The 17,864-nt window shown below is 41.9% G+C and overlaps 1 protein-coding gene across 3 annotated transcripts in view; it reads left to right on the top strand.

Annotated features, from left to right (window-relative positions):
* Positions 1–17,864, top strand: part of STK32A (serine/threonine kinase 32A) — a 74,526-nt gene that overhangs the window by 43,549 nt on the left and 13,113 nt on the right. For all 3 annotated transcript variants that reach the window (XM_083487830.1, XM_083487831.1, XM_083487832.1), the window contains exons 6-9: positions 5,749–5,786; positions 10,339–10,428; positions 13,298–13,395; positions 16,594–16,710. In XM_083487830.1, coding sequence (XP_083343956.1) covers positions 5,749–5,786; positions 10,339–10,428; positions 13,298–13,395; positions 16,594–16,710 — 343 coding nt within the window. The remainder of the gene's footprint in view (positions 1–5,748; positions 5,787–10,338; positions 10,429–13,297; positions 13,396–16,593; positions 16,711–17,864) is intronic.

Genomic DNA, 17,864 nt, shown 5'->3' with positions numbered 1-17,864 from the left:
TTCCAGCAACTGATATTCAGAAGCATTGTTGCCTGCAGCTGTGGTGGCAGAGCATAGCAGTTGTGGCTTGATAGCGCTCACCTCCTTGAATTTCTGTAATCCTATCTGAAAGCCATCTAGGCTGGTCGCTATCTCTGTCTCCTGTGTGAGTGAGTTCCATAGTTTAACTGTATGCTGAGTAAAGAAATACTTTCTTTTCTCTGTCCAGAATCTTGTAACTATGGAAGTGACACTTTTACCTCACTGCTGTGGTGACACTAGGTCTAATCTCCTTCATTAGACTGATGTGAGGGATAAAATCTCTGCTCACTCCTTTTCTAATGAACAGGAATAAGTATGTTTCACTGTGATGCCGGAGCAGGTACTGTCCATGTGGGAATGGATTTTACAAGCAGTGAAATGTTTTTCAGCAGATAGCACATTGCTCAGAGGAGCAGCTAGCACAGGGATTGCAGCTGTGAATAAGCACCCATCCATTCAGATCCATCCTTTTCAGAAAATGAGGTGCTACACACTATGTGCCCTGACAAATAGGTGCCCACAGCAGTCTTACTAAGGCTAGAACCAAGATGATCAAGGGTCTGGAACTACGGTGTTACCTCCATTTATGAACTTAATTTGTTCTGGAGGTCCATTCTTAATCTGAAACCATTCTTAACCTGAGGCGCACTTTTGCTAATGGGGCCTCCTGCTGCGCCGCCAGTGCGCGACTTCCTCTTGCATCCCAGGGCAAAGTTCGCTACCCGGAACACCTACTTCCGGGTTAGCGGAGCTCATAATCTGAAGTGTTCGTAAGGAGGACGGTACATAACCCAAGGTTCCACTGTACAGTGGTACTTTGGTTTACAACCATAATCTCTTCCGGAGGTCCGGTTGTAAACCAAAACAGGTTGTAACCCAAGGCATACTTTCGCCAATGGGGCCTCCAGAAAAAAATTGGGTTGTAATAAAAAAAAGGGGGGTTGTAATCCAAAAAAAGGGACAAGCACTTCCGGGTTTGACGTGGCTGTAATCCAAAACGGTTGTAATCCAAAACAGTTGGAAACCAAGGTACCACTGTAGTTAGACTTATCTCATGTCTTGGCCTCATTATCCCCACCTATGCCAGCAGTCTGTGCTGTGAGGCAGGGAACAGGAAATGTTCAGTTGGTGAAATTATGCTGAGACATGGTGTAAGCCGAAATATACAAATCTCAAAGATTGTGGTGAACAGCAATCTGTTCCTCTGGCATCATGTCTGTGACCTCGTGCTGCACCGCCAAACCTCAGCTTGAGGTCAGGGACAATCTCAGCTATGCAGCAGAGCTTTGCTTAGATATAAAATCTGAGCACTTCACAAAGTGGCCAAGCAATACTTTCTTGCATCTGGGAAATTATTTTGCCCCCAGCTGTTTCTCACAATTAAACATTCATGAAAAGTTCCTGGGCTGTTCTTCAGAAAAAAAGAAAGAAATCACAAATGCATCAGAGATGTCAGGCTCTGGAATCCCCCCCCCCCCCAGCTCCGTTTTGGAAACTCTTGCAGTCGGAGAAGTGCTTAGTTATGTGAGACTAGCTATATATAAAAACACGTTGTATTGGGGAAAACATAAGTATTAGGGGAAATATGCAGTACAGAAATGTGTGCATAAGGCAGAATTGCACACACAAAAATAATATTTGAAAAACGTTTGCACTAAAATACTGATGAATTTTCATAAAGACTTAAAAATTTTCTGTAAACTCATGTGGAGAACTAAGTAGAAGACTGGTAAAATGTGAAACTAAAATGGACAGATTTGCCCATCCCTAATAGCAGTGAACATGGTGCAGGCTGGTTGTTGTTTTTTAAGCTTTTTCACATCCTTTCTTTGCTTTTAAATTGCTGTTAGGTTTCTTCTGTGGAAATGGCAGCCTTTTCTAAATTAAGTGATATTAGAAAGAGGTACTGGAGACTTGCATCATATTTCTTTCAGCTGGTGCAGACTTTTGTTTTGGTTGCTGTGGACTAGAATGACAAACTGGCTGTTGCTTGTTGCTGTCTGTAAGTAGGACAGAGACAGCCAGCTGTTCCTCGTACGTAGATGCTGCGTGAGTGGCTGTCACTGTTTTTATCACTAGCTCATGGCAAGACTGACAAATACTTTTTATGTGGCCTGGATGATGTTGCTAATGCAACAGCTACAACAAAAGGGTGGGGAATTAACTTCATACAACATGGGCTTGTTCACATGAACGTATGAACATAGCAGCTTATGCAACTGAGTAATTAGGATAACTTTGCTGCTGAGGTACCATTTAGGAATTTGGGCGATTTTTCCTTCAATAGAAAATAGCTATGACAACTGCTCTTAAAATACACTGATTTGGGGTGCAGTGGGGGTGGCAGCAATGTAATCTTGAATGCATCCACAGACGGGTGGCAGCCTGGGCCAGGGCTGGAACCCCTGGGGTTCTCTCTCCTTGGTCAAATGCTTCTTTCATCAACTCTTTTCATCTGCGAGGAGTCATGTATCCTTCAGAAGGCTCCTGTCACACTGTGATTAGACCCCAGCTTCATCCCAAAGGGTAATTCCATCTTTCACAGGGCTCAAGAGAGGTCCTCCTTTCCCCCTACCCAAAGTCCGACAGGGGGAAGGAATGGCACACTGGATGTGTGCAGGGCCATCAGGATCTCCTGCACATCAGAGGCCAGGATGTGTTCCCTCCCATCCAGAGCCAAGAGGCACAAAGCCTCCCCTTGTATAGCTCTGTTCTGGCCATGGGAGCGGCAGCATTCAGTCGCTCCTGATCTAGCAAAGCTACCCACCCTTAGAGGAGGGTTCATTCTCCAGGGTCGGCTCTTCCTTCCCAAGAGCCACAGCCAGACGCATAAGTGCTGCTCTTGGAAATGGAAAGATCGGGCAACTCTCCAGGAGTTACAACCATTTTAGCTGTAAACTCAATGCTTTTATGCAGAATTTCACAAGCTTCCCACAAGACACCAGGTGTACTGGGAATCTATTGTTACACTGGCAGGGAAGCCTACAGAAATTATTAAAAGGGAAATACAAAAAGAACCCAAAAGCTATTAAATTGCAGGGTTGACTGGCAGTAAGCACCCATCTTGGCTGGGAGTCCTGGAAGGCCTTTCCCCACCTGGCCGGGGAGGGCAGAGCCTGGACTGACTCCAGCTGCAAAAGCAGAGGTTGTTGAACAGACTCTTGGGCTGGAGAGCTGCTGTTGGTTTTTTGTATCTTTGTTTTAGATCCTGTTATGATTTATGTGGAAATTGTTCAGTGTGGTTATATTTTTTTAATGTTTTGCTTCCTGTTTATGACTACTTTTGTTGTAGTTATGTGGGGTTTTTTCATGTTGTAAGTTACCGTGAGTGTGGTTTGAACTGTGGGAAGGTGGCATACAAATAAAATGATGTCTGTATGTCTATGTCCCCAGCATCATTGGCAGGTGGGATCAGGATCTGCTTCACCAGGTGGTATGTGTGTGGGGGGGTCCTATGGGGGGCATAATTGGGAATCGCAATCCATCTCATTAGCAGCACCACTGCCTTGGCAGCACTTGGTACCTGAGCTCCTCTGGGTGGCCATTTGACCTTCGCCTTCCACCTTCATGAGTATTACAAGCTAGATAAAGGTAAAGGTACCCAGTTGCGGACGACTCTGGGGTTGCGCGCTCATCTCACTCTATAGGTCGAGGGAGCCGGCATTTGTCTGCAGACAGCTTCCGAGTCATGTGGCCAGCATGACTAAGCTGCTTCTAGCAAAACCAGAGCAGCGCACAAAAATGCCGTTTACCTTCCCAGTACTTTATCTACTTGCACTTGACGTGCTTTTGAACTGCTAGGTGGGCAGGAGCTGGGACCAAGCAACGGGAGCTCCCCCTGTCGCAGGGATTTGAACTGCCGACCTTCTGATTGGCAAGCCCTAGGCTCTGTGGTTTAGACCATAGCGCCACCTGCATCCCTTACAAGCTAGATAAACTCTTAAAAAAAATAATTACTTCTTGCCAGTGGTGAGATGGGTAGTGACAACCCACATAGGATCATATTTCTCCCTACAGATAAGGAACTTATCACGGTGAGTACCAACATTCGCATATAAAAGAAGATGTAGAAGTCACATCCAGAACGTAGATTATGTTGTCATGGAGGTGGCCTAGACGGAAGTATGTCAATCAATAAGTTCAAAAAGAACACTGAACTTTTTTTGCCATTACAGTCTTCCTGCAATTGCACATTACATGATAGAAGCTTTTGTTCATTGTTCTAAAAGTGCTTTCAAAGGACTAAGCATGTCCTAAATGTCTTGCCAAGGGTACTTTGCTTTTGGGGAAAAGAGCCTGATGCATTAAGGAAAGCAGCTGAAAAGTCAAAGCCAATAGAAGTTGTGTTTCCTGCTGTGTTTGTTCCAAGCGAAAAATCAGTAAAATTGGGTTCCATATCCTGATGGAGCTCTGCCTGCCTATCTGGGTCATACTTCTAAAACACTGAAAGGAAAAGGATATTTAAAAAATACAAAATTGAAAAGGAAAAGGTGCTCTAGTGTTTACAGTAATCTATAATATATAGAGTGTCTTGGAGTTTATACTTGGGATTACATTAGTTATCCCAGAAGACAATCAGGATGTTCAAGGGAAATGGCAAACCTTATGTTTGGACAGTAACGTTGGGGGAGAAGGAGTATGTTGCGATTATTATGCATTTCATTTGGGATGGTAAAACCCAGTTCCTGTTGCCATTTTTTAGGGATAGTCTTCAGATTGGAAGACTCCGTAAAGCAGATTTTGAGAGTGTGTAAGGAGAGGAAGGAGAAGTCCTGTTCCATTAGGGGAACTGCATGGGCACCTTGGATTCAACCAATAATGTTCAATAATGTTGCACCAATATATTCTATTTTAACACTTTTCAAATCTTAATAGCCATGGGAGCAATTCATTGTTGTGCGAAGGTAAATATTCTTTCAGCGCTAGCATTTCAGTTCAACAGAACATTCTCCTCTCTCCTCCCCCTGCACACTGTTCTGTGGGTTCTTCCAACTCCCCCAGTGCTATATTTGAGAGACATGGGAGAAGCCTTGTTGCACTAGCAGAAATCCTTGTGCATGCTTCTGCTAACAGGACTAATAAATCAATGGCCTCATATGTTTACTGGCCTCTTTGGCATTTCAACCACAAAGTGGGGGAGACAACTGCAAGCAGTTCTATTGGTGGTGGTGGTGGTGGGGAGAATCCAAACATGGTCAGTAGTACAATATCTTTATAAGGACTATTTTAAAAAGTAGTGCAATCACTTTCAAGTGTCACAGAACTCTTCATCAAGCTTCACACAAAGAAATAAGGGGAAAGGAACGAGAAGGGGGAAATAATGTTGCTCAATAGAGGACATGGCCAGAAGCACTTTCTGCAATGCATTACAGCTGTTGAGGAAGTTGATGGCCAATTAAAAAGTTATTTGCAGACAAATTAAGTTGATTGTGCCCAGAGTGAAAGATCAGAAGTTGTCCCTGTATTACTAAATGGAACATATGGGCTCCAGACAGCTTTTTGTTCATTTTACAGAGTTTTAACTGCAGGTATGATTACAATCAGTGGGTGGCATGTAACAGAAGGACTTGAGGATCATTCTATAGATTGCTAAGAGTGATTTGGGTGTCCTTCAGTTTTTACGAGGAACGTGAGCATGCTGCAGTAAATCCCCCCCCCCCGATATAATACTAACTACTACTGGAACCTTCTCTCTCTCTTTCTCTCTCTCTCCATCTTTTATTTTAGGGACATAAAGCCTGATAACATCTTGCTGGATGAACAGGGTAAGAGCCAATTGTTTCTTACTATAATAGTATCCTCACGCATGCAAACCTGTAGCAAAATACTATCTCCTAGGTGAGCAGTGCAGGCCTTAGGAAGCCACCATGTTACTATGAGATGGAAAACAGGCTGAGGCAAAAAAAAAATATCTTACCTTAGCTCTGTGCTTCTGTTGAATTAAGGCATGAATGACAGATAACTCTACAGCAGGCCAGATTAACTATAGGTGTTCTTCGTCTGCACCTTGTGGCCCAGCTTTTAACTAGAATGGTGGCCTCGTTCAGAGGTTCCTCTTGCATGCTATACCATTCTTCTTTCATGTGCCAGGAGAGGAGTTTGAAAACATCCACTTTTAGTTTTGAATGAACCACAGTTTACCATTATGTCTGAACATGGGGAAACTATCTCACAAAGGTTAGTTCAAAGTTGCCAGGATCAATTGATGGTTTCAGGATCTGGTTTGTTATTCGTAGTAGGAACCAATCACAGTTTCTCTGAGTGAGAAACTATGATTTATTCAAAACCAAAAGTGGAAACTTTTTATTCCAGTTTTTCCTTGTGTGCGATGGATTCAAGCAGGGGCCAAAGCTCAGTGGTCGAATATATGCTTTGCATTCTAAAGGTCTGGGATTCCATTCCTCATATCCCCAACTAAATGGATCATGCAGCATGTGATGGGAAAGGCCTGTACTTGTAGGTTTTAGAGAGCTGCAGCCAGTAAGAGTAGGCAATGCTAACTGGACAAATAATCTGGCCCGTTGTGTCACCTTCCTGTCTTTCTAGGGAAGGGGAACAGGGACTCCGTGAACAAGAAGCTCACTGTGGCGTGGAGTCATAAATTTATATATTTATTGACAGCATTGATATGCTGCCCATACATAACCAAGTTTCTCTGGCTTAGCGCTATGTCTGAACCAGGCTGATAAATTTATCACAAACAACCATCATGTTTCCCCTCCGTAGAATAAGGTTTTAATTTTGGATGCTTTTGAAGGAGACCCTGCTGTGGCTCAGTGTTTCAGACGCACCGCAGTGCAACATAGCTGTGCAATCAGAGATAACGGGAAATGTGTTTGGAGAGTACTATAGGTGCATTTGGGATGCTGAGCTGCAGAGCATTTCCTCCTTGCTTGCTCCCCCCCCCCCAGGAATGTGCAAAAGTTTTATGCAGCCTGTTTGAAGGCAAGTTTCCTTTTTGAACACTCCCACCCTATGCAGGTTCAATGCAGTTTTGTTCCAGTATGCATGGGATCACTGGGTCATGGATGCATTTTTCACATGGAAACCATTTATTCCAAGGGTGGGGAACCCAGAGTCCTTCAAAGGTTGTTGAATTCAAACTCATATACACCATAGACATCATGGCCAATGGCCGGGGATGATGGCAGTTGGAGCCCAGCAACATCCATGGTTTAGGTGCTTCTGAAGAGGTTCCTCAAGAGCATCTTCCTTGTCATGCTGCTCTCACGCCATTTAAATACAAAGTAAATTCCCTGCTTCGCCTCCACAAGGTGTGGATATTGTGTGAGCTATTCTCTGCTCTTTCCCAGAATAGTCCACTTTGTGGTGGACTGAGGCACTCTGAGAAGGCGAGGAACGGGCAATGTTCTGATAACTTTACATTAAGAAACAATTCAAGAGGAGGAACTCACACTTCCATTGATGTTAATATGTGTCTAAATGCTTTAATTTTTGGAGAATGGACAGATATTACAGTCATAGGCTTGGGCTCAAGGAAGACACTTGAAAAGAACTGCTTCAGAGGCTTTTCAATTTTTGATGCATTTGGGACAGCATCAGAATTCTATTTGGAATTGTCTTTTCTCTATGTGCCCTTGAAATCCATGGCCTTCTATTTCCTCTTTGCAATTTCTCTGTGTGTTTCTCCAACCATGGCAGGAGAGCTGTGTGGTTCCACTCAGGCGTGCAAAGAGCCTCTTACCTACAGTTCAATTTTGTTCTTGGTTTTCCCCTCAGCCATTGTTTTAGCAGCATCTCTATCTATATTTAGACCGCTACGATTGTGCTTGTTTTCCAGTGACTTGCTCTCTCCTTGGGAATGGCCGTTCAAACTCAAGCTCAATCTGTTGCACCTTTGCTACATTTATGCCAAACTGTGGGTGCTTCCAGACTGTCTCTGTTTTTGGGTGGGATTCAGTCACCCCCTGGCAAATTCAGGTTGCATAATTAAGGCTGATTTGGAGCTCTTGGGAAACAAGCCCACTTCTCCAAAATACTGGATTTTTTTGCAACAAGGAAGGTGATGGGAAAACACAATGGAAAGTGTGAAATGACACTTCCTTTGATGCAACATCGTCTAAAGTCCCCACAAATAAATAGGAATGGATGCTCCAATTTTTTTTAAAATCATCTAATGTCCCTGCAAGCAAATCAGGCTGAATGTTCATTAAGCAGCTTGTGTGAAAGCACCCTGTGTGAGAAAGAGGTTATGTTAAGGCTGACTTCAATGGGCAGGATCAGCTGGGCGGAGGCAGGTTTTTTTGGGGGGGGGTTAGAAAAAAAGGTGTCAGTACTCACCATGAAGTTGTTACAGTAAGTGCCACACTTTGAACATTTGGGGGGAAGGTTCTGGCACTGCATACTCTTGAGTACCCCCAGAAAAAAAAGGACTGGGCAGGGGGAGTTCATAGCTTTTCCTTTCACTTGGTGGTGGGGGGAAATCTTACTTTTGCTTGGTAAACGTTTTTTAAAGTCTCATACCATTATACTGAATGTCCACAATTTATGATTGTTGACATTTACATCTGCATGCTGGTAATCCCAGATAAATTTTGTTACTATCTAAATATACATATATACATATATTTTAGTCCAGGTGTAACTGTGCTTCACTGATGAAATATCTCTTAAGTTTTTCACCATTAACAAAATCAGTCAGGGATTGTCAGCATTCGCAAATGAATATCATGTTTTCAAACATTTCTTTAACATGCACAACACCTTGCGTTTTTTAATTCTGTTTTGGTAGTTTAATGTTAACTACATTTTTATTTAGGTTTTTTAAAAGTTTCTTTTAATCAACTCTAGAGTCTAAAACCAAATTGGATGCACAATTATTTATGGTGCTGCTCAGAAAATTACATTCACATCTTATGTGTGGTAGTAACTACACCAAGCTTCTTCTCAAAATACTAAAAGTTAAGTTATTTCTGTGTGAGGTGCTCCCCATAACATACTTTTTTAATAGTTCAGTTTTACAGTTTACTATTCCAATTACTTCTGCTTTTTAAGAAACTTTGGGTTGTATTTCAAGAATTAACCTCTGACAAACAAGACAGCCAAAATGCCATCTCCCTACTTCTTTCCCAAAGAATATCAAAGGTTGAATAAAAATAATGGCATCTATAATTCATTATTTTATTAATGCAATTTCCCGCAGGGAAAGGAGAGCAATAGAGAGGAAATGAAAAGTGATGCAAGGATGGAATATTGCCTTGGCCTTTCACTGCCTCCTCTCTTAAGAGTTCTCTGAGGAGTCATTTGGGGCTTGCCTTTTCTTTTCTCTTTTTCACTCTATAGCCACAAGGAAGGGGGCACCATGGTGTCTGATTCTCTAAGATGGTTCAGGCTATGCATGTGCTGCTTGCCAAATCAGTTGCTGGGGGGGGGGGCGCATGTCAGATGTACTCTGGCATCATAATTCATGGTTTTCTCATACTGCAGGTGACAATAGCCCTTAAAGCATTCTCCCTGCCTGCTGAGATTTAGCTTCAAATGCAGCCTTTCTCAACCTTGGGTCCCCAGATGTTGTTGGACTACAACTCACATCATCCTTGAACTGGTTCCTGCCAGCTGGGGGTGATGGGAGTTGTAGTCCAACAACATCCGAGGACCCAAGGTTGAGAAAGACCATTCTAATGCAAAAAAAGGCATCAGCAGTACCAAGTGGGTACATTTGTTCACCCAAAAAACTTCATTGCAGTACTGTGGCTAGTAGAGGACCATAGCAGAGTGTGATGTCTGGCCATCTTTGAGCAGTTTGCAGTATAGCCACTAGAGGTACTGAAGTACACTTGAGGTGATCAAGTACACTTGAGGAAACATTCCCCTGGAGGAATCACTACTTCTACTGCCACAGTTTATTTATAAATCCCATTTTCGCTCTTCCGTTGAGCAAACAGAGTACTCATTTGCTTCAGCTGGGGCAAGATTTTGGCTTTGATTTCTGATCAGCAGTGCCACGGACGTGGACCTCTGAGCCTAGGGATTTACTGTGTTGCTTTTATTATAGCACCTTGCCAGCTCAACAGCCAGGGTACTTTTTATATTTCCTCCCTGGCTGTTCAGTAAGGGAGTTGATAGGTGTTGGCTTGTGCAATCACATTGCACTTTCCTGCCTTGGGGTCTCGGTGTTTAATAGGAAAAGTTGCAGGGAAGAGAGCAAATTCAAAGGACATGGTGCAAATGATTGATACTCTTTGCTGCCTGTTTCCTTGTAATTATATATAGTAAAATGAATAGCCATGCCAGAATGGAATGTTATGTAGATGTGAGATGCTCATGTAAAAAATGGTTTCTTTACCTCTCTCTTAGGACATGTGCATATCACAGACTTCAATATTGCCACCGTGATAACAAAAGACACTCAGGTCACCACTATTGCTGGCACTAAACCATATATGGGTGAGTAGCTAAAAATTAAGGCACAGTTTACTTCTGTTGGTAATACCTCTGTTCTAGGGTTGTGCTCTGAGCATTTTCATTCTAATTCTGTCCAGATATTAAAACAGTTTTGCTTCTTCTTCTTTTTAAGAAGCAAAGGGCCAGCTTAGAAGAAACTCCATCCAGTCTGACACATGGAACCCGCATACTGGTTCCACCTCTTCCAACCCCACCTCATTGCTGCCTGGGTGCCTAAAATCTGAGTAGTGTAGGGCAAAACTGCATGATTGGTTCTTGGGTTTTGTGTGTGAGATGTATGCTGCAGTTGGGTGGGCAGGCCCTATAGAGATGATAAAAGGTGGCCCAGCCCATTGGCTTGACATATGAGACCGGGAGAAGCCTTTGAAATATAAATGGATATACAGAATATTGATGCATCATCCTCGAATAACTGGCAACACTGCTCCCCTGTTTTTTGGTTACCAAGAAATATAATGAACTTATTACATACCCTTTGAGAATTTAACAAGTGCTCACTTCCAGGAATTGTCTGTTTAACTTGGCTGCCTGTGGTAGTGGGGTTTGTGTGTTGGTACCCTCCTTTTGATCACTTATTTCATATGGCTGTATTTTTTTCCATGTTTGTTTTAATTTTGAATGTTTGTTTGCTTATTATTACACTTATATACCACTTTACCTCCAAAGAGCTCAAGGTGGTCACATGGTTTCCCCTCTTGCCTTTTTTCCCTCACAACGACCTTGCAGGGTAGGTTAGGCTAAGAGACTCTGAGTGGCCCAAAGAACTTTATGGCTGAGTGGGCATTTGAATCCTGGTCTCCCAGGTCCAAGCTTAAGGAGCCACGGTCTTCCACTTCAGGAGGGCAACATTTCTATGGGTCAGACCCCGGAGTTAGCATCTCCCCTCCCAGCACTTGAGCAAAAGTTAGGCCACTTCTATTTAACAATATCAAATGATGTTTTGATGGCTATAATGCATGCATCTGCTCAGCAGCTACAAGCATTTTATCTGTGATCAAGGGGGAACAGGAGAGGGACTTTCATGCATATATACTGTATATCGATAGATCAATAGGTATTTGTGCATTTGCAACCCATCTGCGTCAAACAGTCAGCCAAAGTGTGACCTGGAAATTGTGATTCATAAGTGTAAAAACTTGTACAGAACCAGAGAACGTAAGCATGGTGAGTCAGTTCCCCAGTGCTCCGTGCATTTGTGCAGTGACCTTCTGAACCTCAATAACATGGCAGAATTCTCCCAGCTCATTTTCTTGATGGTAGTTTTGGTTAGGTGACAAAAGTAGAAGGATGCCATGCCGCCTTCATCTTCTCTTTTAGAGGGCAATGAGAACATTCACAGAGGAAGGGGGAAACCTTTGTGCTTATACCCCCCCCCCCGATTCTCATTCCAAATATCATTTCTTAAGTATCTCCCCGCTCCCAAAAATACATTGCTTGAAAATACTTTTTTGCCTTCTATATTTGTTTATATATTTGCTGGGGATATTTGTATTCTGCGATTGTTCACAATGGGTCATGATCCAAATACAAATGACAATAAATCATTAAAAAAATTCATAAACCATAAAGTCAGTTTGAACAGTAAAAGCAGGTGGAAGAAGGTTCAGAGTGGGCTACTCACCCCAAGTCAATTAACTCATTAAATACACTAAAAATGCTTGGGCAAACAGGTGAGTCTTTACTGGCACAGGAATGAATATTCTACACACTTCCAAAGGGAAAGCATTCTCTGTCAGAGCTTGATGGCCACACGCGTCTAAAGTAGTTAGTAAACTGATCATAACAATGGCTGAAAAGTAAATTATGATGGTTGAATAGAATTCTTTTCTTGCAGTGAACTTGGTTGCAATTGGTATAAATATGGTCAAAATTCAAAATGCGTTCAGCAAAAATGGCTCTTTGATTAATAGATTATTATGGAGGTATGGAAGGGAAGAAGTATATTGGCAGTGCATGGACATAACCTTTTAGATGCATGTGCACCAGACGTGAGATGCATTAGTTCCTTGCTCTAGAAGGCCAAACCTAAAGAACTCTGGTGTCCATGTTAGTTGACAGATGTTTAAAGCTGCATCTCTCCGAAAGGCAAAATATTGACTCCTCCTGTGTCAGGGCTGAGCCATAAGCAGCTGTAAGAGGGGAATGGGAACAGGGAGCTAATGACTGAGTCAGAGAAACTGACTTAAGGGACCAGGATAGGAATCAGAGCTAAATCAGAACACACCAGAGCCAGGGAGATGATTATTGTCATCATCATGTTTATTGGTAGGCTACATTTTCATGAGATTATCCCCAAAACAGTTCAAAAAATATCAAATGAACAGTGATAACATTTTGTAAAAAATTAAATTATTTTTTAAAATAAGAACAATTGTAGCTAATCATACTGTCAGTATAAGTAAAGCGTCATTTAAAAATAGCCCATACAGTAGTGTATAAAACAATACAAATTTAGTCTGCCTCCTCTTTAGTTTTAAGCTGTTAAATAAGGCTATTTTAACAGCTTAAAACTAAAAAGGAGGCAGACTAAATCCTAATACAGAAATAAAAATAGTTGTCGATGTCCCGTTTTCGCAAGGCATTCCACAAGGCTTAGATACACACATTAGATAGCAGCCTTTCTCTCAGCTCCCATTTCTTTTAGTTCATTTCCCATAGCTCACTGTTGCCCAGGCAAATCAGGAAGCCCTTCTTGACTAGGTGGGCCCAGTAGCCAGCCAGCCATGGCCCCCAAAGGGTCTGTCCCCATTTGGACATTTGGAATATATGCTCACACCAATGGAAGCAAAGGCAATAATCTTGCTGTAAGATTCCTAACGAAAGCAAATAACAACTTTCTCTTTTTCCCCAGCACCCGAGATGTTCAGTTCTATAAAACCCATTGGCTATTCCTATGCTGTTGACTGGTGGTCATTAGGCATTACAGCCTATGAACTTCTTAGAGGCCGGGTACTGTACTGTTCATTTATATACTTTATTGGCTCTATACATCCATTAACCCATCATTTTCAGGTTGTCCAGCTCTCAAGCTCTGTGTCCATTTTTATGATAGACTCATTAAAATTCCTGAGAGAATCACTGCTGTTTAAAACAAGGAATTATCTTACTGATAAATATGAATTTCTGCTATAGCAGTTGCTAGACAATATACCAAGAGTTCAGCAGGAACAAAATGTAGAAAGATATTTTACAATTGCAGAATGAACCTGCGGTTTGAGGAAGAAATGGACCGCTGTGTGTGAATTAGTAATCAAACACATTTCATGTTCCAGCATGCCTTGTTGCTGGACTGGATGACAACATATTTCCAAAATGTTTTCTGGGAGTCTTTAGAAGTTAGGTCAAACCAGTAGGCAAAATGGGAACTTTATTGCAATGGATACACCTAAAAGCTTTTTTAAAAAAAATTAAATAAACGTTTGTGAGCAATCTGTCGCATTGCTAGCATATAGAATATTAGCATCAATTTTGCGATAAACTATGCGTGAACAGTCCCATTGATCGCAGCCCTGGAGATACATAGGCAAGTGAAGGTGTGGGAGGAGCACGTGCTTAGCTGGAGATGTTAAGAGTATTTTTGCTGCAGCCGATCACCTTGCACAACCTACAAGCTGCTCAGCAGAGTGATAGCTGCAGTAAAAGAAAAAAGGCATTTTGCTGCACATGTTCTTCATCTGTGACCACCCAGGATTGCAGCCTTCTGTTGGATTTCAACAACAACAACAACAACAACAACAACAACAACAACAACAATACAGGAGAAGGCTTCTGTTTTGTTTTGCTCTTGTTAAATAATTGTATTTATACCAGTCGGATCTTTTGGTAAAGTAAGCAGGGCAGAAATAATTTAAACCTCTACTTAAAATTGCTTCTTAAAAAAGTCTCATAGTTTTAAATTTTAATTACTTTTAATTTAATTAGTCTTAATTAAGGGTACCTTAGCTTTTTCATCCAAAACAGCTGTTCTGAAGCATCCAAAATGTTACGTCATTTAAGTCACAACTGCTTGTTGGTGGGGAAATGAAGTAGCCAAGTTTAGATATCGTTTCAGTCTCCACTTTGTTTCTGGGGAAAACAAGCAATGCAATCTCATGTTAAAATATTATGTATACACGCAACTGAAGATAGATATATTTTATTTGTGAATGTGCTACTGGCTGGACAGAATTGTGTATTTGTATTTAGTCGTTTCCACCATCCATTTAGATTTAGTTAAATATATACTGGTAAGCTATGCATATGGTTGCTGCTAATAAAAACCTAAACAGGGATTGAAAAATTAGTTCTTACTACACATGTACTTTGCCTTTTCAGTTGCATGTATTCTTCCACATGCCTGGGAATGTCTCCCAAAGTCAATGTTCCCTAAAGCGGTCTACATTTTTTAGGGTTGGATATTTGCTTCTCACTCTCCTGTTATACATGGGCATTATTCAATAACCACTTGCTAAGGTTGTCAGCAAGAGTGAAAAGCCCTGAATCCAGCGTTGCAGTAACATTCAGGTATTGGTGACCTGAAAAACAGTAATGCGTTTTAAAGCTTGCTTTATTGGATTTCTCCTCTGCCCAAAGGAGTCCTTTGACATAGCAGGAAATTAAAATGTTCATGCCTTGTTACCATACACTACAGGCATGGTGAAGTATTCCTCCATCTTCCCTGTAAAGAAAAAAAAACACTGTAATGTTGAATCTTATGAACAGAAGTTGCTTATAATAATTCAGAAATGTTCTTGTATCTAAATCTTTCCTGGAACCCTGGCAGTTTCTTGCCCATCATGTATCACCTTTGAAGATCATCTATACTAGTAATGGCTGAATGTTCTGGCAAATGGGACAGAAGTAAAAATCCAGAGGACGAGAGGGTTGTTCCCTACAGTCCTTATGTATCTCCCCATGCCGGGGAGTCTTAACTGAACTGCACAGGAGAGGCAGGCAGGAATGCAGGTTGTACTCCAACCTGTACCCAGAAATGTGCTAGTTTTACTACCTGCTTTTGCACTTAGATGATTTTTGTCTTCTGATATCATTTTTAATCTGCTACATTTCTGAGATTTAGATGTGTCTTAGGTAATTTTATTATTTGTGATATTGTTATAGGTTCTTTTTAACATTTTGGTAGTCGCCTTGAGAAGGGCATCCCCTTTCTGTACAGAAAATACTAACCATAACTGTCCAGGAGTCACATATATCCCCACTTCCTGTGCTACCTACGGTGGCTGTGCTGTACGTTAGCTGCCCATGATCTCTATGAGTGTTTGAAACTGCCCTCCACAGTTTAACTCACTATTTCCAGAGGCTATAAGGTCAGCCACGATATAGCAACAATGCTGAACTAATTCAGCACTTCGTTTGAATGGATAGTTCTTTATACGACAAGACTATTGACTTTTGTTTTCATGAGATGTTTGGCAAATCATGGTTTGTCGTTGGCTTAGCCCATCATGGTTTGTTAGCACAAAACACAGCATGTTCCTGGGTTATCCCCTTTGTGGTGGGAGGAGCAAAGTGGGAGTCCCCCGGATGTCTCTGTCAGCCTGCACTTCATGCAAGTGTGACTTACCAAACCATCCTTTTATGGCTTAGCATGATATGCAAACACGGTCAATGTCTGTTTCAAAGGAGATAAAAACAAAAGTTTACCTCAATGGCAGTTAAGCTCCGACTCCAGACATAAACAGGATAATGCAGTCTTTAAATGTTTCAGGGGATATGGAAAGAATTTTGTTTTCTGTTTTTTAAAAACAGCAGTAAATTGATTTCCTCTGCACTCAGGCTGTCCTAGTGAAATGCTGGTTGGATGACAGTGCAAAGCCTTGATCCCTTCCCTTACATTTTGCTTTTCAAATGTAGCTTTGTTGTTGCTGCTGCTGCCCTCTCCTGCACTGATCTGTTTACTTCAATTGAATTAGGCTCCCCAGTGACTGTAGTTCAATGGTTCAATTGAGAACAACAGCAGGGCGAGATGGAGGAGAGATGCGGGTGGGAACAGGAAGAATGTGGGCTTTGGAAAAATCAGCACAATGACCACCTGAGCAGAGGTCATTTACTTAGAAATGGTCTGAAAGAAATAATGTGGTTTTTGCAGCTGCTGGATGAGGGATTTGTTTCAAAATTTATTTGCTCCCCATCCCCTTTCCTTCTTCACAGAGGCCATATCACATTCGCTCTAGTACTGCTGCAAACGAAATTGCCCACATCTTCAAGACAGCCACAGTTATGTATCCTGCTGCTTGGTCAAAGGATATGGTGTCCTTAATCCAAAAGGTAAGTGGGACGTGTTTTTGGGGGCAGGCTGACTTCAGTAAAGAGAAGGGTGCTTGCTTTAGAACAGGTATGGGGAACCCCAGCCCCCCCCCCAATGTTGCGGAACTACTACTGCATTCCTGGCCATTGACCACTGTTCAGTTCCCTTCAATGACTGGTAAAGAATCCCTGACAGATGGTCACCCAACTTCTATTTAAAAACATCCAATAAATGAGAGTCCACCACCTTCCAAGAAAGTCTGTTCCACTGTCAAACAACTATTGCCATCAGAACATTTCCCCTAAAGTTTTCTTAGAATCTCCTTCCTTGTTATTGAATCCAGAAAAAGCTTGCTTCATCTTCCGATATTTGAAGGTGGTGAACATATCATCTTCTCCAGGCTCAAGCTATCCAACTCCCTCAAGCTTGGTTTCCAGGCCCTTTATCATCCCGTTCGTCGTCCTCTGCACATGTTCCATCTTGTCGATATCCTTCTTAAACTGTGGTGCCCAGGACTGGACACAGACATATCTAGAAGACCAAACATTTCCCACACCTTCTGAGTGGAAGCTCAGTACACCAAGACTTATAGGAGAAGTGCGACTGCTGCAAAAAGCAAGAAGCCCATATCTCGCCTCTCCATCCCCACCCCTCACAGTAATTTCTGCTAACACAAAATGTGTGACATAATTTTACATGACTTCAGGTTACCACACAAAAGCCACCTGCTGCACTTCGTTGGCTCCCACTTGTAGAGGCATAGAGAAAAATTTGCAGTGGACCTATGTTACATCTTTGTATTATTAGATTTTATGGGTTTTTAAATACTGCTGTAAATTAAAAAACCCCCACCTCATAATGGTTTTCAGTAAAATTACCAGAGAGAGAGAGAATGAATTACCTGCTAGTTCAGCATGCTTTCACTTGAGAAGGTTTCCAGACATCACATTTTCCCTGTGGCAAAGTGACAGTCGAGCTTCTGTAGAGATGTTCACTTGCCATCATTTATTCATAACTTCTATTCACATATTTCCACGTGGTAACAGTTTGTCAGCATAAGAATTATCAGAAAATATGGCTGACAGGCATTCTTTATCAGACAGAGGAAATTGGAATGGGATGCCTTTTAGGAAGGTTTGCTGTTGGGAAAGTCTCAGTACAACTATATCTTTCA

Source organism: Podarcis liolepis, assembly GCF_965112155.1.
Source record: "Podarcis liolepis genome assembly, chromosome: 2".
In the NCBI taxonomy this organism is placed as follows: domain Eukaryota; kingdom Metazoa; phylum Chordata; class Lepidosauria; order Squamata; family Lacertidae; genus Podarcis; species Podarcis liolepis.
The sequence above is the reverse complement of the archived record's forward strand: the minus strand, read 5'-3'. Positions and strand labels throughout refer to the sequence as shown.